At 33.5% G+C, this 21,164-nt stretch overlaps 1 protein-coding gene across 1 annotated transcript; it reads right to left on the bottom strand.

Annotated features, from left to right (window-relative positions):
• Positions 1-1,770: 1,770 nt before the first annotated feature.
• LOC142349556 (uncharacterized) lies at positions 1,771-13,315 on the bottom strand. Its single transcript, XM_075401187.1, has 5 exons — positions 13,198-13,315; positions 8,371-8,488; positions 4,198-4,346; positions 3,334-3,464; positions 1,771-2,108 (listed from the first exon to the last, which is right to left on the bottom strand). Exons 1-5 carry the CDS (start codon positions 13,226-13,228, stop codon positions 1,836-1,838), a joined length of 702 nt encoding a protein of 233 aa, XP_075257302.1. The 5' UTR covers positions 13,229-13,315; the 3' UTR covers positions 1,771-1,835.
• Between the last annotated feature and the right edge of the window lie 7,849 nt (positions 13,316-21,164).

Below are 21,164 nucleotides of genomic sequence, written 5' to 3'. Positions count from 1 at the left end.
TGTTTGCAATAACTGCATGCTATTATGTATTAAGGAAAATTTTTTTACAGTTAAAAGCTTATAAGGAGCTCACTATTGAACTTCGATTTTGATTCTTGTTCATACATTTTGTTTTTTTTTGTTCAGAGAAAATCAAACAATAACTCGAGAAGATTAAAAAAATTGATCCAGATTTGCTGGAGGAGACAGACAAACGGTAGAAATAAAGTTGTTGAAGTTGTTCATTTTGCTCAAATAAATGAACATTCATATTTGTTTAAATTTAATACGTTGTGTCAATGTACAATGTGAGCAAAGAATAAGTTCAGAAAAGCTAAAAAGAAAAAGAACAGTTTTTCTCCAGCAAGTAATCTTTATTTTTTCAAACAAAGAATCCTTTTCTTACAAACTGTTCTGCCTATTTTTCGCCTCCATAAGACTTATGTCCTGTTATATTGATGAATTTTTGACAATAAGAACTCAGGGGAAAAACCACGAAGATCGGAGTTTTTTTTGCCACAATAAGATTTTAAGTACATGCAAATAGCAGACCTATACATACATATAACGCCATGCGTTTCAAGCTGTAATCAGTGTTTTGGGATGGTCATAACCAACAAAACCTTTACATTTTCGCAAATAGTTTTGACTTACTTTCAAATTTTATTGGCATATTTCTATCGGAATGAATTTTCAATGTTTTATTTCTTAGTGTAATCATGCTCTGGTTTGTGTTTTGTCTTGCTACTCGCTAATTCGTCTCAATTAATATCTCATTGATTTATCAAATCCATGTTGATTTTTTTGAGCAATCAGTGACGGAGCATGAAATTTTCCTGTAAACTTGTGACCTCAATTCCTGAATTTTTTTTGACAGAACTTAAGCTACAAAATGAAAGTATGTCATGCTTACTGTCCAGAGAAAATATCTCATTTTTGCATCTTAATATTTTTGCAATACAACGTGCTACGTCTATGTTAGAGAAATTTTGGATATCGTCAGCATGTATGCTTATTTCAACGTGTTATAGCTTACGTGTTATAGCTACCACAGTAAGTTGCGATTAAAACGGAGATGCATTAAAAAAACAGTAAAAAGTTGTGAGAAGTCTAACTGATCTCATCTGTACTTTAAATTAGGCCCCCTCAGGACCGCTTTAACTATTTTTAAATCTGAATTTTTGCAATAAGGATCTGGTAGGGCCAATTGTTTAAGGTTCGGAGATCAACGCTTAAAAACTCTAGCATCACCGCTTGGAAACACTAATTTCTGTAACATCAACGTTGAAAAAAATGATTTTTTTTCTTTTCAACGATTTTAGCGTAGATCTTACATAAATTCAACTCCCCCCGACGACGTCCAGCGGTTATCTTTTAAGTTCTTGCAAATTAAGTTTATCTTGCAAAATGCAAGATCCGGATGCTTATCTTACACGAATCTTGCAAGATCTTGCAAGATAACCGTCTTAAACTGGGATCTCACCGCCAATCATACATATTTTTGCGTTTTTGAGCGCTGGCACCTACTAAAGTTGTTGTCTAGTAAGAGAAGACGCAAGGAACGCTCATTTACAATAGGAAGATAAGTATCGAACCCATTTCTACACAGCTTAAAAATTTTATAATCAAACAAGGGTCTCGTTAATGTGCGCTCATCCACGTTTCTGGCTGACTTGTCTACCAAATGAGGAAGAGATCGAAGAGATAGAAAATCAAATATTGCTTAATATTTGATTTTCTAATATTGCTAAATATTGCTTAATATTTGATCATCTTTTCTGCAAGGTTTTTACATACACATAAAGAGTCTCTGGGTAATAAAGAGTCTCTGGGTAATAAAGAGTCTCTGGGAAATTTCATCTATGGCGATAATTTTCAACATCATCTCGAGGAGACTCACATAGCCAGGGTTTTTCCTCACACAACACATTTGATATGAACCACCGGAAGGTCAAATTGTCGCGTACTGTTCGCCCGTTAAACATATAGACTTCGTCTTCATTGCTTGAGCCCAGTGGAGGTATGACAAAAGGGAAAGCATTTCCTCTTCCGCGCGATAGTTTGAGAATCCCCTTTCCAAAACCAACTTGGGCTACGATGTTCGTACGCAAATGTGGATTCCATCTGGCCTAAAGAAGATTTTAAACTACGATACGAGTTTTATTAAAAATTATTGTTTATTGTAAATTTTTGATAGTAAGATAAGACGCAAGGAACGCTCATTTACAATAGGAAGATAAGTATCGAACCCATTTCTACACATCTTAAAAATTTTATAATCAAACAAGGGTCTCGTTAATGTGCGCTCATCCACGTTTCTGGCTGACTTGTCTACCAAATGAGGAAGAGATCGAAGAGATAGAAAATCAAATATTGCTTAAAAAAGGTGTATGAGTAAAGAATCTACTTCAAAGCCAATTCCATTCAGGTCAATTAGTAAAAAAAATAATGCCAAATTAGAGGGCCGATGAGACCTGCCATTATAAACACTACGAGACAAAACGAACAACATAATCAAATAGCAAAAAACTTTATTTACATCCAAAACTCAATGTCTATATATTTTGAAGAAAAAAATAGTTATTAAAAAGTTAAAACAAAATAGCATCAAATAAATCCTAATTTCAAAAAAATATTATATACTTCACTAGAAAAAACAGACAGCTACTCCTTGAGCTTAGGTTATAATGAGACTTGGTAATTGAAACAGTAAAAAATGAAAAAGGGATAGTTAAAAAATGCGTTTATGTTTTTTCAAAATGAAAGTCTTCAAAACATGGAAACAATTAGATATCAACCGATAACTTTAAATAATTTTTGTTCATTAAATAATGTGATATGTATTCTTTGAATAATGAGACTAGGTAAGAAGTAGACAAAAAAGAACAAAAAGTACTAAGTTCGGAAATATTTGTTTTTTCTTGGAAAACAAGTATCCTCAGATTCATAGAAACATTAGCTATTTACTGAAATCGTTAAATAGGTTCATTCATAACTTTAAAGAAGGCCATTGAGATCTATCATTGTTCAGACTACGATCTATCTCTACAAAAAGAACGACAAAAACAGAAAAATCGAAAATTGTTTTAATTTTTGGTGAAAACCTGTGTCGAAGCCGTTAAAACAATAAAAAATGCACTAAGAAAATAGATATGTTTAGTTTGCTATGAAGCTCATAATTAAATCATGACACCGTATCAGTTTTTCCAGAGATGAATCAAGCTAATCCGATTCTGGACACTTTTGGAATTACTTTTTGCAGATCGGTACAAACTGTTTTCAGACTGCGTAATCAATTGCTTCTGTGAAAAACGGTGAAAAGGTAATAAAACAATAGAATATTGGTTAAAATACCTGAATGTAGACTAAGTTCATAACTCTGCCTGAGTTTAGCTGGAATATCTTGTCCATGAAATCACTCGGCGTGAGTCCATTTCGCTGTCCATTTTCAATGTAGGAGTTCACTTGATATGAGCAGCAGCCACCTGAAATTCAAATAATTGAAATATCCAATCTACCCCCCCCCCCCCCCGCCAGTCGCGCTCTTTTCTTTAATCAGTAACGAGCTATATAAAAGAACAAAATTTGTAATAAAACACTGGGTGGCTGAAACGGAATCATTGAGAGAAATCATTGCTTGTAATGCGTATTTACACGATGGGTATTGGAGTTTTCAGAAATCTTTGGTTTCATTTGCTCTCATTTGCTATCTTTAATGTTGTACTAGTCAGGTTCGACTTATACTAAACATTTAGGATATTAGTTCACAAATTTTAGGTTATATTTTATGAAAACTATTCGGAACTCAAACTTTCCAAAGAGTTGTTCAGATCTGAAAAATAAGTTTTTTTTAGCTGCAGTCATAAATTATTTGGCATTTTGAGAAAATTTCTGTTCGCATGTGACAAAAAATCTTCACGACCTTTTTGCACCTACGAAAACTTTAGCTGAGATCAGATGGAAATATTTGCATCCTGTTTAAGTTTTCAAACTTTGCAGAACATTTGACATTCTTACCAACATTCTTCCCATAACAAGATCGCGCATTAATCACACTGGTTTATTTCCCAAGATTAATCGAGGAAAACCTTTCCATGTTGAAATGCTTGTAGGTGATTTAATTTTTCTACTTCTTTATCAATTTCAAAGTCTTCAAGATATCGGTGTAATTAACGAATAAGAAAACCTAGAAAATCATTGGATCATACTTCTTCTTACCATTCAAAGTGTCCTCAGGTTTAAATGAGAACCAATTAATCTCGTCAAATGCCAGAGCTATCATTTGTTTGAATTCTTCTCTGTCACTTGTTTGTGACTCACGTCCCAACCTCTGATTTGTTCGATACCCAGACAAACAGAACCAGTTACTGAAACAGAACGATAAACAATCCCTGGCATACATTTTCACAGAGGACGATCAGTCGTTCTTGATGGTAGATGAGCGAAATTTTGTAAGTATCAGCGCATTCAGCAATCTTTTCTGTATCAGCCATTACTACCAGCAGCTGTTAATTAATATATTGCGCTAGTTTTTGTTGAATTTTTATTGCGAACAAGAAGACTCGGTAATGTGCGTTCGCACATAATGTGCCGACCCTGCTCATCTTCATTTTGACTTAATTATCTACCAAATGAAGAGTTTAGAAGAGATATACACAAACAGATGTTTGGCAAAGAAAATGGCTGCAAACCCAAACCACTAAATGAATTATACAATTCCATGCAACAATCGAGAACTTATGATGCCCGCCATTGATAAGACTACGAGAAAATAGAAACGATAAAATACACAAGAACAAAAAAAGTACGACGAAATCTATTTTTTTAGAGCACATAATAAAAGCAGTAACAAAGTCAAAATACCGTCAGATAAAAGCTAAAAGACAAAAACTTTCAGTTAATTACCAAGTTGATGCGACCTGTCCATGCATAACCAGTCCACAAAATGAGGAAGCAAAAAAAGTTGAAGATCAAAAAATTATCGATTTTTTAAAAACCAAATAATATCAAAATTCTTTGAAAATATTAGCTCTTAACTAAAGTTTTTCGATAAATTTACTAATAAGTTTTCAAGAAAAAAGTGGGTACAGTCCCTGTTGCAACCAACCCGTAACTGAGGACTGCACATTAACTACAGATGCATGACAAGACATCCAAAACAAACAAAAAAGGAAACTTGTAGCATATACGTCAAAAAGTCATCCTATGAAAAAGACTGCTAACCATGCCAACATTTCTTTTCATTATTAAACCTATGCGAACTGTTCAAAGTGGACCAACTACAATTTAAAAAAAATGAGTTTAAAAAGCAGGTTACGTTCACTTTATTCGAAAAATTTTTTCGAAGGCTTGGCAAGCATTAGGTATTCAGTTAAATCGTTAAATAAGCTCGCTTGATCATCTTTAGGAAACTCTTAGCCCTTTTGATCGTAAAAGAGTTTTCATTAATGTAACTTTAGCGTGATAAGTGACTCGTCCCTCAAGGATAATAGATAAATTAAAAAAACAAATCATTAAAAATTTATTTTTTGAAATTCTGCGTTTCGAGTCTTTTTTAATGATACCTCTCTCGATTCTCTACAATGAGTATATCGATCGGCCAAAATTGACGGTACAAGAAACCTATAATATGTAGGTCCTCCCCTAATAAACGGGGTCGGAACAATTATTCTGTTTTATTATAGTATAAAACTTACTACAATGCGTTTTTTAGTGGTATAAAATAATTAATAAGATCACTCCTATGTCGCCATATCACATACTGTATGGCTTTTTACATGTATTGTTTTCAATTTCATGCATTGGTGCTGTCAGAGACTCCTTTTTAGGACAACAAGACCCCCTGATAAAATTTTATAGACCTCTTTTTGACCAGCGTACACACTTGGCGAGACATAAAAGTTCTTTTCTTTCAAAACCAAGTCATTCCAAACGATAGATTGTCTTGGATACCATATTAGGCATACACTACCGATACACTTACTATTATACACTACCGATTTGTATATCATTGATAATATAAAAACGTACTTTCAGAATTCAGGCGGCTCTTTTTAGTAACCCCTTTAGGTTTGTAAACTTTTTAGCTACAAAACAAGCAATTTATAAAGACTAAGTTTTTTCTTTGATTTGATTCATCAGCAAACATGAAACTTGAAACTTTGCGGAAAATTGGAAAGAGGAATGTTGTTTTAAGTAATCGAGAACAAACTTGAAATAAACTTGAGGTAAAATGAATAAATAACCCATCTAGCATAAATTGCAGACGAAGACAAAAACAAAAAAACTTGTTGTCTAGCTTGCATTGCACGAGACTCAGCTAATTCGAAAATCTATTGTAAATTTCAATTTCCAGATCATTTTTCTGTAGAAAAAGATTATATGTACCAGTAACTCACAAGCGCAGAAAAGGAGGACAATGAAAGGAGAAGAACTACCGTGAGTAAATCAATAAACCTGGAAAACAATTTCTGAAATACTCTCACAATGATGCAAAATATTGGAAATCCGGAAAATTTTGAAATCTACTATCAAGTTAGTAGTATCATTATAATTATTGAAAATTTTATCGAATATCCCATGAGGTGAAAAACTCGGATAATAATTTAGTTGTTATCAAATATATCTTTGAAGAGCACCATGATGAACCGGAGAGATCCAAGAGTGGCTAGTAACGGTTAGTTTTATAAGGAATGCGCTCAAAGCGTTAAATGTTCAGTTCTATGTGCTTAATGTGCGGAATGAATGTTTTAATCTCAACTTAAATTTGTTTTTTTTTCATTATCAACAATTATTATTTGAGCATCTCCTATTAATTTTAATACAAGTGGGTTTTTGCTTCATTGCTACCTACCTTCGGTCAATGATATCATTTTTAATGGTTGAATTCAGGGTTTGGGAGTTGGGTTTTTGTGCGAAGATTTTTACCACGACAAATGAAAAGACTAAAAAGTGGTATGAATACACCGTATTTGACCCCAATAGCCTACAAAATTAATTTAGCCAGACCTTAGCAGATCAACTTGAAATTAAATTTACCAGATTTTTCTACTCATAATAGTATCTCGATTCAAATTATCCATCATTAGCTTTGCTTCACAATTTTTACACTGCATTTTTGGTCATCAAAAATACTGAATTACAAAAATGGGTTCGAGCTTCTGTCAAATCATGAGTCGAAAATTTTGATTATTTTGCATTTTTTGTCTCATGCAATTTCATGCAATTTCTTCACACGTGCAGTTTCATTGCTCAATAATGCTAATTACGCAGTCAGCACGTATGCTATTCCAATTATCAAATTTCTGAAGAAAATCGAAATATTCAAAAAGCTTTTTTTTTTTAAAAAAAAACTGTAATTTCACAATAATGGAAGAGCATTGTACAACTGAACGTTTTATCTAAACTTTGTCTAACTGATTGATCCTAACAATTCAACTTAAGTAATATTGCTCGACTCTAAATGCCCCTGAAAACCCTAGTCGGAAAAAAGGTTTATCGTGTAAAATCTTGCGAGATTCTGCCAGATTCTTGCAAGACGATTCATCGTCTTACCAGAATCTCTTCGAAAACCTTGTAAGATCTTAACTTATTAACTTTTTTTCTTGGGAGAATCTTGTAAAATATACTTTTTGTAAGAATTTAACAAGATAAACATTTTCCTTCTAGAGTCTTTCACAATTTTCCTTGAAACTTCCTTTCTTGGGTTTCTGTTTTCTTGATTTTCTTATTTCTTGTGTTTCAGTGTTCCTTGCCGAAGAAGAGAGTTCCTTTAGCCTCAAAATTACTTAGTTTTCTCTTCAAAAGTGAGATAGTTCCTTTGCCTTACACTGTAACTGTATATAAATTATGCTTTTATGTTGGTTAGATTTTTTGATTTCAGCTTTTTCAACGTTGTTTGTCTAGCGGCCCCGCAAGATATTGCAAAATAAACTTTCTTTGTAAGAATCTTGCAAATCTTACAAGATAAACTTTTGACCTCGACTACGGAAGGCTTTCGCTTCGTCAATGAACATACATTTCCCGACATTAACTATGAAGCTTGAATGTGTAATTTCAATAAAGCCCTCCTTCATTTGAACGTTCGAGTCTTTCTATAATCCGAGGCCTAAACCTACGTTCTGAATCGTCTTTAATATTTTGCCATGTCACTCGATTAAACAACATCCAGAGGATTGGTATTTGCCGTGGTATGCTGACGCGGCTTTTCTCTCAACTCAGTCTCTCCTCGGAGCAGGAGCTAGGAGTCATAATCAAATTTTAATGGCAAACAGAAGGCAATGACAAGGGCGAAGAAATGGTCACGAAGGTAACCTCCGTTCTTCAATTTTTTCCCCAAAAAAGGTTAGTTTTGATTGGCCATTTTTTCTTGAAAATGATTAATATGCCCACCTGTAACTTTTGCATTTTCGTCCAATGGCCGTCAGTTCATCTGGGAAAAGGAAGTCTAAAGACTCCCGCAGTCTACTACTATTGCCGGATCTGTGCGTTTCCACAACCAAAGTAAAAGCTGAAAAACAAATCAATGGAGACGTTATGCCCCCTAGTTGAATCTGATCCCAGAAAAGCCTTCCAGCGCAAGATAGCCTAATCAGATACAAATTCGAGCACAGAATGACCTGATCATGCGCACGAATTTGTATTCGGCGCTAATCTTGCTCTCGAAAAAATTGGTTTTGTGAACACGATAATCTGATAAGATACTGAGCACAGCCAACTACAATTCTACCGCGCGGAAAGAAGTTTTGAGTTAGTTTTTCTAAGAGTTTTATTTTAAAAACGCTTGCTTAACCTCATCAGCGGTACAGATTCGGTATGCTTAGATATTCAATTGAAGGCTATTGGCTCTGATAAAAACCAAGAGGCCCAGTGGCTAACAAGCCACATTACAAAAAGGCAAATATATTTGTTGAGAAAGACGTCGTTGTTTTTTTCTCTGTTGTGCATAAAAATAAAGCTCCGATGACCTACAAAACAGTGATTTAATTCAAAGAAACTTTTAAAGGCATTCTGTCGAAAAGTTTTTCAATTTACCACAAAAATTTCAGCTGTTTTTTTTGCAAAAAAATTAAAACTTTATGAAATGAACATGTACGGAAATTGAAAGAATCACGAACTTTAACGCAGGAGTTTGATCAGAGATAATTTTTTGCGCAGGATGGTATAATCGGTTACAAATTCGAATGCAGGATATTCTGATCAGAGACAACAGTGAGTGCAGGATTGTTTGAAAGTTGAATATTTAGACCGCATAGTTGTCTGACAAGAAAAGTGTTCTAAAGAGCATGGTGGTCAGATGAGAGGCATTTCGCCGCGCAGTACTTCAGAGCGGGGCGCAAAAAATCATTGATTGTTTTTAAAATTATTTTATTAAGAAATGCTGGCTCTACCTCAAGCCAGTGGTAGAAACTTCAACGGCTAACAAAGCTGGTACACTGTCCACTTTTTCTTTGCAAATATATTTGCTCCAATAGCTTGCTAAGCGTGAAATAATTCAATTAAAGTTAAGAAAAAATAACTGTTTCTTTTTTTGCACATTTATACCAATATTTTGTCGCAAATTAAATCTTTATCTTTATGAAAGGAAATTTTTGATTCAATAGTAAAAACATTCAAGCTCAAGATAGACTGCATAGGAAAAAAAATCTGAGAAAGAAGTAGTTGCGTGCAGGCTTTTCCGGTTCGCTCGGATATGCAAAAATGTTGCTCCAGTAAACTACCATAAATGAAATATTTCAAGTAAAATGTAAGAAAAAACTCAGCAAAATGTCTGAAGTTCTTTTAAAACATTTGTACCGCCTTATTTCCAAAAACTTAAATCTCTATGTAAGTAACACGTTGTACGGAAACTGAAAAAAAATTCAACGCCAGGTGTTCTGATGAGAAACGATTCTAAGCGCAGGAAAGTGCGATCAGGTGCAAACTCGATTGCCAGATATATTGATCTCAGAACATTTTGTGCATAGGATTATTTGATAAGCGACGCTTTTCAGAGCATAATAATCTGAGCACAGATTACTTTGAGCCAACGATAGACTGATCATAGACCATTTCACGCAGAAGAGTGTCTCATCAGAGACAATTCTGATTGCAAGTCAGCTAGCAAATGCAACATTCTCATGCAATTGCAGCCAGTTTTTGCTTTGATGATTGCTGTTTTGAACTACAAAAAAGGAAAACTTAATAAAAATGTGAAATTTGAGCGCAAAGCACTGTTAGCCATGTTTAATCAAAAAGTTAGATCTTTATAAAATGAACACATTAAACTGATACTGAGCAAACTATTTAATTGGATGAAGGAAAAATGATCATACACAATTGTGAGTGGAGGATAGTGGTGTGCTCAGACACAAATTTGGTTGAAGAAAATTTTTTATCGGAGAGCTTCTTTTGAGCGCAGGACAGTTTTGTACTTGACAATTTTGAGTGGAAAGGGAGACCTCTAAATGGAGACAATCTCAACCACATGATGATCTAATCAGAAACAGTTTCGAGAGCAGTACAGACTGATCAGAAAGCATTTGGAGCGCAAGATGGTCTCAATAAAGGCAATTTTGTGTGCAAGGTTTGCCGATTGGAGGTCCAGCTGCTAACAGAGGCCTATAACTTTAAAGCTAAATAAAAGCATTCGTTGAAAAAAATAAAAATATTTTCAGTTTTGTATGAATATAATTATATATATATATATATATATATATATATATATATATATATATATATATATATATTGAAATGAAAAACTACAGAGAACACAAAAAAATCACCTTCGAGACGCATTTTTTTTCTTAGGGACGATTGTGGCCGGAACATATTGTGATCCGATACAAACTCTGTTAATTTATAATCTGATCAGAGATAACTTTGAGTGCATGCTCTCTTTATCAATGACTACTTCAATTGTGTTTAATTATGAATTTTCGCAGGTTGATCTTAGGCTTTTGAGATGAGCTTATAAAAAAAATCTCAAGAACTAAAGAATTAGTAAACGATTATTAAAGAGGAGTTTTGAGATTCACAGGAGAGATCTGATATATGAAAAAATTGGTTAGTTTATTAAAAAGTCCCCGGACTGGTTCAGTTTCCGTTGCTGTCCTGGTCAAAAAAGCATTCAAAGAACAGGATTGACAAAAATCAAAATCAATTGTTTACAGCAATGACAATTTATCAAAACCACGATGAACAAGATATTGATACTCATCACAGCTATGCGAAAAAAGTTCATTTTATAAAGTTTGTTCCATTGTATCAACTGCGGCTAACATTATCATCATGAAATTATTTTATATTTTATCTACGTGTAAGTATCTATCACTGCGCTCAGATTTGAGCAGGTTGCGTAAAGTCTGCTCCCCTCAACGTTGATCGGATTGATTGTAACTTTGAGATATGTAAAGATTTTGTGAAGATGTCCTCTTGTCAATTGTCCTCTTGTATTAATTGTAATTGGTACCGTTTTCTGTCTTGTTTCCAATGAAGTGATCTTATTGTTGTACAACGATCCTCTGGTGTTTGACAGCTCTTGGCACAACTCTAATTGTTCCTACGAATTGCAGTTGTGTACTTCTGTTTCAAATCGTTCTGAAAACTTTTCATGTACAGCTTCCTAAACTGTTGCCACCAGTAATTTCCGTGTGATGAGATACGAGTAACGCTGGCCTACTTTTTGACAACCCAGCCAAGCGCTGATCCATGTCCTTTGACCGTGAAGTACTAACCTTTCTCTGAATTCCTGCCTTTAAATTACAGACAAATCTGGGTCACTTTCCCCTACTGGGTCATAACAGCCTCTTTACTCTTTATTAAATGTAAGTGTCAATTTTTCTACAGTATTAGTCGTTTTCCAGGTTGCCAGCTTGATATGTGAGTGAATTCATGTGTCTCGAAAAACAATCTGTAAACAAAATCTGTGGTTTCCGCTGTTCAAGGAGATAAAGAACAGTTGTCACCCATCTTTATGGATTCTCTGATCCGTTTCTAGTCTATTTTGTGATTACTGAAGTCCTAATTTCAAGTCGCCTGAAAGTTTTGAGGGTTTGCAATCATTCAGTAGAAACCACTGAAGTTTTTTTCTTTATACAGCTTTCCCGGTCAAATCTGACTTACTCCCTCTCTTTTGATTCGTTTGAGCAGAGTACAGAGAGAGAGAGAGAGAGAGAAAGAGATAGATAGATAGATAGATAGATAGATAGATAGATAGATAGAGAGAGAGAGAGAGAGAGAGAGAGAGAGAGAAAGAGAGGTGGACAGAAAGAAAGAAAGAAAGAAAGAAAGAAAGAATGAAAAGAAAGAAAGAAAGAAAGAAAGAAAGAATGAAAGAAAGAAAGAAAGAAAGAAAGAAAGAAAGAAAGAAAGAGAGAAAGAATGAAAAAGAAAGAAAGAAAGAAAAATGGAAAGAAGAAAAAAGTTCTAATTGGGGATTTGATGGCATACAAAACATTTAAGGAAATCAAATTTGGCTCTTTTCTTAAATTCTGCGTAAATCATCTAATAAATAAATGTTTTGAACCCCTTTTAGTTATACCCCGAGTTAACCACCATAAAAAATTTGCCAATCATAAAACGCCATATATGGATTTTATGGAAACTTACTAAACACGCAACGATCGTAAAAACTTATCAGTCTGGCTCTTAGACTTTCCGAAAATCCTCTGAAAATTCAGAAACTTCGTTTCTGTTCATGATAAGTCTAGATTCGGAAGTTCATTTACCTTACTTACCATAAAATCCAAAAAAACATTCATAGACCGTTTTATGGCTACAAAATTCTGATTTTTAGATAATTTGTTGATAAGTTTTTGGTAAAAAATTTCAGAAAGTTTAATGGTATCGCTAATTGATTGTTAAGTTGACAAACTGTTTGTTAGGTTTTACCCATCTGGTGGCTCTAAAGAAATTGATTTTCTTCATCGGATCTAAAATCATTAATAAGGAATTTCGGGAAATCCAGTGCTGTGATAGATTATTTTTTTTGAGAGAAAAATCAGTTCACTTGACTATTTCTGGGTACCATTTTTTTCGTGAAGAACCTATGCGTGTTTAGCAATTGTTTAACGTATTTTCATGATTTCATTTTTTTTTTCACAGCGAAAACATACTGTAGCATTTCAACTGACATTTTTTTAATTAAAAGCCTCATTAATTTTCAAACATTCCTCTTTCTTGGAACAAAACCGGGATTCATTGAGGTGAATGTTAGTGAAATAAACAAAGTTTTCTCACCTGTTAACACAATGATGATGTAATAGTTCATTAATGCGAATACGAAATTCAGCTGAAATATTTTGTAACAATAAATAGATTTCAATTGCTTCAATTTAGTCACACGTCTTAAAAGGCAACTTTGTTTGTCAACAAGGATCAAAATTTGCAATTGAGAATATGATCGCGACATGACAAACAATGGTGTGATCGAGGTTACCAGCGGTTAAGTCGATGTTCGAGGTCGGGTAGATCAGTATGGTTGACCTCCAGCATAAATCATGTTTGGTTGTTTGAATGAATATCTTCATGGATTCAAAATAGAATCTACCCAATTTTCATATGATACTATGAAGACAGTATTATTATCAACAATGCATGAAAGAGAAAGTAACCCTTATTTTTGACAATTCTTGATAAACTTTCATAATTATTACTTAATCTTATGAACTGCTGTATCTTGTCGCACGAGGCTATTGGACTTTCAAATTTTGGCTTGCCTTACCATCTTTCTTGCTGATATTGCCGAGAAATTGTTCCTTATTCTTCATTATACCCATACAAAAATTCATAAGTTAAGCGTATCTTGATAATCTCATTTATCTTGTCATTTATCATTGCAAGATCTCGGCAACTTTTAACATGCTGCGGGGCATTTTTTTATTGAAGTGTATCTAGAGTCTATCAGGAGATGAGTAGAATCTCTGGCCTGTGGCTGAAAAAGTAGCTGCAAGTCGCCATGTCGCCATAGAAACTGAAAAGCTGTCTTGTTTTGCTTTGAAATTGCTCAACACTGAAGAAGGATTAAACTTAGTGGCTTTTTTATAAAGTGATGCCTAAACATGGCGTAGGCTCACGGAAACACGGCAACCAGCATTGATGTCTATATCAACATTGTTAATTTTTCTTCCACTATAGTGAACAAAAACTGAACTAGTGAACAAAACCCAGGTTGAGGTCCCATCTGGAAGTGACATCTGATCAGACCAAGTACAGCGCACAAGGTGTGTTCCCATAACAAAATTACAGGGTCTGGGATCTGGTTCGAGTGCACAATAGTCTGATCAGAGGTCACTTCGGTCTGGGGATGGTCTGATCAGAGGTTACTTTAGTCTGGAACGGTATGAACAGAGGTCACTTCCGTATAATATCGCAACCTGGGAAATAACGTTCAGATAATAAAAAGAAATTAACATCAATGCAATCTCTAGAGCGCAAAAAACATTGATTTGATTAAGTAAAAAAAAACAAAGTTTGTCAAAAAAAAAATTCTGAGTTCAACTTGTATCTAACTTTCATGCCAAACTTCTTGAAATAAGGTCGTTCAGGCGAAAGAACTTTATGATAATCTAGACAACCTATATTTTATTTAATTAGATTCTGCATCTCAAGATTAATTAAGTGCTCTCAGAAACCTTATTAGATGATTGGACAAAAACCGATACAGTGTGCAGTGGTAGAAGCCGCTATCAAATAAAATTATTAACCCGCTGGTCGAAGTAAGATCAAGAAGGTCAGGCAATTAGAAAAAAAAGATACGAGCACATTTGAGAGGTTGCTGAAAAAAAAGCAACGCTATCAAATGTCTATCACACAAAAAAGTATTGATAAGACACATAAGTACTAAATGAACTAGTTGGGTAATCGAAAGCCATTTGATCACCCATTTAAATCATGTACAATTTATGTGTCTCATCAATACTTTTTTCCGTGTCATAGACATTTGAGAGCGTTGTTGTTTTTCAATGTTCAAAAGTTTGAGCAGTGCTCATTAAAAGTAGAAAAAAATACAAAAAACATGGCATGTCCTGTCTTAGAAGTTAAAGAAATGATTTAACTAATTAACTGGACCTGATAATGAAGGATAAAATTCCAGCAAAATAAAACCATGAATTTCAACAAAAAACGTTTTATTTGCTCAAACAAGAAAAACAATAAAAATAACTTAAAAAAGTTAAATGTTTTTTATATTTATTTGAAGAAAAAAACAAAAAGCTTTATAAAATATGTTTGATCTCAAAAACCGTGCAACTTTATAACAAAACAACCATTAGCATTTCCGTTCTAAAAAGGGGCCAAAAAACAGCAAAGGAAGGGGCCGTTTGAAAAAGCTCAAAAAATCTGAAAAAAATGTATCTCAAACAAACAAAGAAATTGCAAGAAGACGCTAATAAGTTGGCGTCAGTTACACGGACAAAAAGTCAATGAGAACTGTTGATTTTCAAAGCCACTGAATTACAATAAATTCAAAATAAACAGTCAAAATGAATAAAAAAGAAAAACATAAAAATTAACGCTATTCACTTAAGTTGCTAATGAGTGTCATATAGTACTCATAACCAACTGACGACACTTGTCATTAATGAAACTAAAATGTTTAATAACCGAATTGAACAATACAACTGGAACCAAAATTTAAAGAAAACTAGTTGCGTCAAATTAATAGAAAGCGTTATCTAAGAAAGAAACATTCAGTTGGAATAAATTAAGCCTTGTTTTCAGCTGTGAGAACTTTTGTAAGTGAGGTTGAGCGATGAGACAAAAAAATACCACAGATAAACATTAAACTTAATTATTTGCGAGTTTTTGGTAATAGTTTTTGAAAAAGTAATCAAGAGACCTATTACAAATTCTCGTCCCAATAGCATGCAATGACAACTATCATTATTGCAACCATGATAGGTAAATTAAATGAAATATCTTTCTGGGTAAAAATTGATCAAGTGGTGGACAATTTTGAAAACAATATGTTGTAAATTGTTTAAAATCCTGAGGTAACAATTAAAGTTAATAAACTGCTCCCATTACGCCTCAAAAAGTTCCACTGACAACAACAAAAAAAGAAAATGAGAAACTATGAAAAACTAACTAATTCTCAGACACAAAGGGTTGCAGTTTGTGCTCGTATAAAGCATTAATTGCCCTTTAATTGAATTTTAAAAATCTTTTTGCTTTATTAGAAACTATGTATGGCCTTTTGAAACTATTAGTTCGTGAAGAACAGAAACAGAAATCGAATTGCAACACCTGAACAAAAATTCGCATTCAAACAGCAAAAAATTGTTCGAACAACAATTTGTCACTCCGTTCATAAGATAATTTGAAAAATAAGTGCTCAAACACCTGAAACCTGAGTTTTCTTTAAATATTTATTTCTATGCGTTTTGGGCTTTTTAGTGCCAACACTTAAGACATTAATGGGCTTTTTAGTGCCAACACCTAAAACTTTCCAAGCTTTATAACTCAATCGACCAAAATTCATTTAACAAAAACCATGAAGTTGGTCGGGACGATAAATAGCCACTGAAACAAAAACCTGATTCACAAACATGGGCAATTGATGGGAATAACAGATCAATCCATCAATTCAAACTTCTGATCAATGACAAATAACACTGTACTGAAAGGCTTATCACGCCAAACAAAAAATTTCTGATGAGAAACATTAACATTTAAAATTAATAATAAATGAATTAGTGGGTTGATCGAACTCTCTTTAAAAGAAACTTTCTTCAGTAGAAAAAGAAATAAATACACGTCACTACAAGTCTTGGATTGAAATTTAAAGAACTTAAGTTGACTAATTAATAGCATTTAAATTTTCAGAAAAAAAATTCTACGGAAAATCAAAAGGATACACTTGCTAAATGTTGACATTAGTTTGTATAAATCTATAAGGTCAAAGAAAGAGAACAAAACATAAAAATTTCGGGGATATCAAAAACAGATCAACGAAAAAGCGAAATCCGGGAACTTTGGCGAAATTCAGAATTTTTTTTGAAATTTCTTTTCACCAAAAAAAACAAAGAATTACATAAAAAATCCCTTATTTTGAACAAAATACGAGCATAAGAATTTCCTTTAGGTAAAAAAGGGTTGAAAAATAACAAAGAGTACAACATTAAAATTCACCAATTGTTTTAAAAACAAATGATATATCAGTCGAAGTGATAGCTAGAAAAAGACACTGATAATTTGGCGACAATTAAACCCGATTAAAATTTAAATGAGAACTCTTATTTTTGAAACTAGATGACAACACCCAAGAAAAAGAAACAAAAACGCTGAAACTCCAAAATTATACAAAAAGTTTGGTAAAAAATTTTGAAAACTTTTTTTCGAAGTTGTAAAAAGCGACAGCTATTAACTAACTACTTTAATATATTATTCAAACAGCGTTAGATAACGATGACACCTTCCTTTAATGATATTGAGTGTTAGGGCAAACGCAGTACAACAAATACACGCCAAACTCAAAATTTTGTTGACAACCTTTAAAAAAGTTTATGACAAAGTCATTAAAGAAAACTGTTAATAAAATTCAATAATATTTCATTAAACCGTGAGAGATAAAACAGCACAACACAGTACAAAATTAAACAATACTGAAAAATTTGCCAATTTTTTTGAAAACAAGTTGTCACAAAGTAGCTAAAACCTTTAATTATTGGCTATAGCTGTTACATTGCCCTCAATACGCCTCATCAATATCCCGAAAAGAAAAGTCTGTAACGAGATTAAGAAACAGATTAAAAAAAAACGGGCAAGCCAAAAATAACTGATATTCTAAAACGACAATTAGCATCTAAAATCATTAACTGACCATCTATAAATCATTAACTGACCGTTAGTGCTCTGTATGTGCAGCAAGAAAATATATTAATAAACTTTTTTTCACGTTTGCAAAACAGCAGACTCATGAAAAGGTTTTGCTTGACCCATAAAAGACAATGCATAAGCCAAAAGATCTACGAAAAGACCACGCTCCTCCCAAAAGTTTTTTTGAAAGACTTTCGCTCGACCCTTGAAAAGGCTTTTGCTGGACCTTAACGAAGAAGCTTGAATGTGTAATTTTCGATCTATTTTTACTCTGCCTGTTCTAGTATTCTGTTTTTTTAAAGGTCTACGCCTAGAAAGGAGTAATTTAGAGACTTCCCTTTAATGTTTGTTAAATTCAAATCCTTTCCAAAATGCTCTTCGAAAGAAATCCAGCGGAGCAAGTTTTTATATCCACTGAGAACAGATAGGTATTTGGTAAAGATGTTATCCAAAACGGTGTGGTTTGCAACGCAAAACTAAAAACAATTATCAAGACAAGTTTTCTTTAAAAAATGCAAGGAAAGTCCATTGTGGCTCTTTTGCCACTCAGGATTCAATTTTCACAGAGCTCATAGCTTGATGATTTCACCAGTGTTTTTTTAATTGTAACTAATGGAAGTTTTGTTGCTTTTGGTTTTGCTACAGCACTCAAACAAAGATTCAAAATCTTTAAAGAAATGGGAGAATCAGCCATGGACGAAAATACTTCTAGTTTAACCAACAGAACTATAGAAGTTCTGCTTCGAAACTTTTGCTATGATTAAAATTATTACAAATTTGAAATATTGAAGGAAATTTTTGCAATAGTTTGCTGCCACTGCATGTGATTAACATGTTGCTAAACAGGATTGATAATTAGTCAACAAAAACTATTATATGAAATTTTTCTTCGGTAGAATAATGACCTGGAGTCGGTTCTAATAACTTCATAAAATTGAGCGCACAAACTTAAGTTTAGTATTTCATTATTACTCATTTTCAACTGCCCATATCTCCTTGATATTTATCATTTTATGAGTAGCTTTGTCCTAAGATCTTAACTGAAGATTAACTGAAGATTCTTTGTCGCCTGAAAATTCCTGTGTTGAAATCTGTATTTTTAAGACTTTCTAAGAAAACAAACAGTTTTATCATGAGATTACAAACAAATTAAAAAAAGTTAAAGTGGAGCCATGAAAACTCAAATTAACCAACTTAAATTGTATTTCACTGAAAAATATATAAGAATTTTCTTGAATAAGACTACTGGATGTCAAATACTGTCAACAACCAGAAATTCAATTTAAATTTGCTAAAAACCCGTATAGGAGCCGTAAAAATCACAAAATCAAAATCTATTAACTATACAAAAAGTACATATGTAAAATTGGGCCTGAAAATAACGCAAATAGCTTTTGTGTTTTTTAATGTGACAAATCAGCAGAAATAAAACTCAAAAAGAGGTGATTAATCGAAACTCACAATAATTTTATGAAAGCATCAAAACCAGAGAACCTTTAGCTTATCCATATTTAAGTACGTGAACATGTTTATGCACATGTAAACATGTTTATGCACATGTAAACTGAAATTTCAAATTCCAATCACCGGCAAAAAATATGCAATCTATCATTACTGACACAAAACTATAAGTTGACAGAAGCGGTTAAAAAACGCCGGAGTTGAAAACCTCCGATATTTCTCCAACAAGTATAATCGAAATAATGAAAGACATTAGATTGAGATTCTTAAGAAATTTAGTTTAGAGTCACTTAGAGTACCATTAAACATTGACAGTATCCAGAACACATCAAGTGACTCCCAAAACACGATAGAAACAAGCAAAAGCAAAAAATTGATTTAAATTTTGTACGAAAAGGAATGGAAGCAATTTTTTAATTCTGCCTTCTTTCAGTGTCTTTAATGTGATATGCTATTAATGGCGAACGCAAAGCAAGCCGAACTAAAAGTAAGCCGACTGAAAAGCAAGCCGAAAGTTATGTAACAGTTATGTCATCTATCAAAAATAGTACATTGTTAGCCGTTGCAGTCAATACTGCGCGTAGCATTATAGTGCATAATGTATTCCAATTCACCAAAGAAACAAGAATACGTCAATTTTTAGACATATAGTGGGTACGGGCCTTAGCGGGCCGCTGACCATGGCCATGCCTCTCATCCGCTGTGGGATGTAGTCCGGAAACCGTGGGCCGGTTATCGCGGCGAAGCCGCGACGCGCGCGAATCGGGCCCACTGGCCCGCCAGGGGCAACTTAAAATACGGGTATCGCAAAATTTTTCGGCTTTCTTGACCTCATTTTCAAAATTCGGCTTGCTTGCCTATCGGCGTGCTTGACCACCACTGCTATTAATAAAGTTCCAAAAATAAAAAAAAACTATGGAAACTCGAAGTACCAAAGACAAAAAAACTTTATTTAAAAAATAAAGACACTGAACAGACGAATGGTTAGTTCTTTTCTATAACAATGCGACCTCATTATCAGCATTATGAATCAAATAAGATAAAAAAGTGCAAAAGCTCAATTTCAGGTGTTGATTTTTGTTTTTTAAACAAATTTATTTTTAGAAGTCAAAAGAACAATAAACTTCCAATTGAAAGATACTACAAAGTGAGTTGTGTTCGTTTTTAAATACTTATCAAGGTAAGTTAGCAACAGACGCCAAATAATTAATTCAAGAACGCTCTCCTAGAATGCGGAAGTAAAACTAGTCCGAGTTGAAGTCTTAGAAGATTTAGTTTCCCATTTTTTTTGTTTGCATTTACGGCAATTTTCGAAAAAAGTGGCAATGAAGCATAATTGGCACAGTTTTAAGATGAAAGAAAATAATTTTTTTTAAAAAAGTCAAAAGTTGGGAACAAACACTTCTGCAGCACTCTTCTGTCGTTAAAGATAGAACTAATATCATTATTGCCAACAATAGATCAGTTATTTTAGTGATTTAGCATTATTGACAAATAGGTAGACAAAAATACAAAAAATGTGAACATAAAGAAAAGAAATCAGGCAAATTTTCACGAAACTTAAACTTTGATAACTCCAATGTAAAAAACCACCAAAGTATTTCTGCGCGGAAGCGGCTCTCTAAGGATAACACTGACCTCTGTAGGACGAATATATCGATCGGTAAAAATTGATTGAACAAGAAACACAATTGAGCATATAGTTCTTCTCCCACTGAGTTTAATCGGTACAAATAGTTTTTTAGCCTGTAAAAGTTGATCAACATCTTACCCCCCCCCCCCCCCCCCGGGGACGCAGAACCTTTGACCATATGATTAAAGAGGTTTTATGTTTTGATATTGTCGTGAAAACGTCCGAAGTATTGCGTTCTCGTCCAAAATTATCACAACAGTTTTTAAGGTGTCATAGCAGAACGATTAAAAAAACT

The sequence above is a fragment of the Convolutriloba macropyga genome, chromosome 11 (assembly GCF_964194025.1).
Source record: "Convolutriloba macropyga chromosome 11, txConMacr16.3, whole genome shotgun sequence".
Classification (NCBI taxonomy): Eukaryota; Metazoa; Xenacoelomorpha; order Acoela; family Convolutidae; genus Convolutriloba; species Convolutriloba macropyga.
This window is presented reverse-complemented; position numbering and strand designations above follow the sequence as displayed.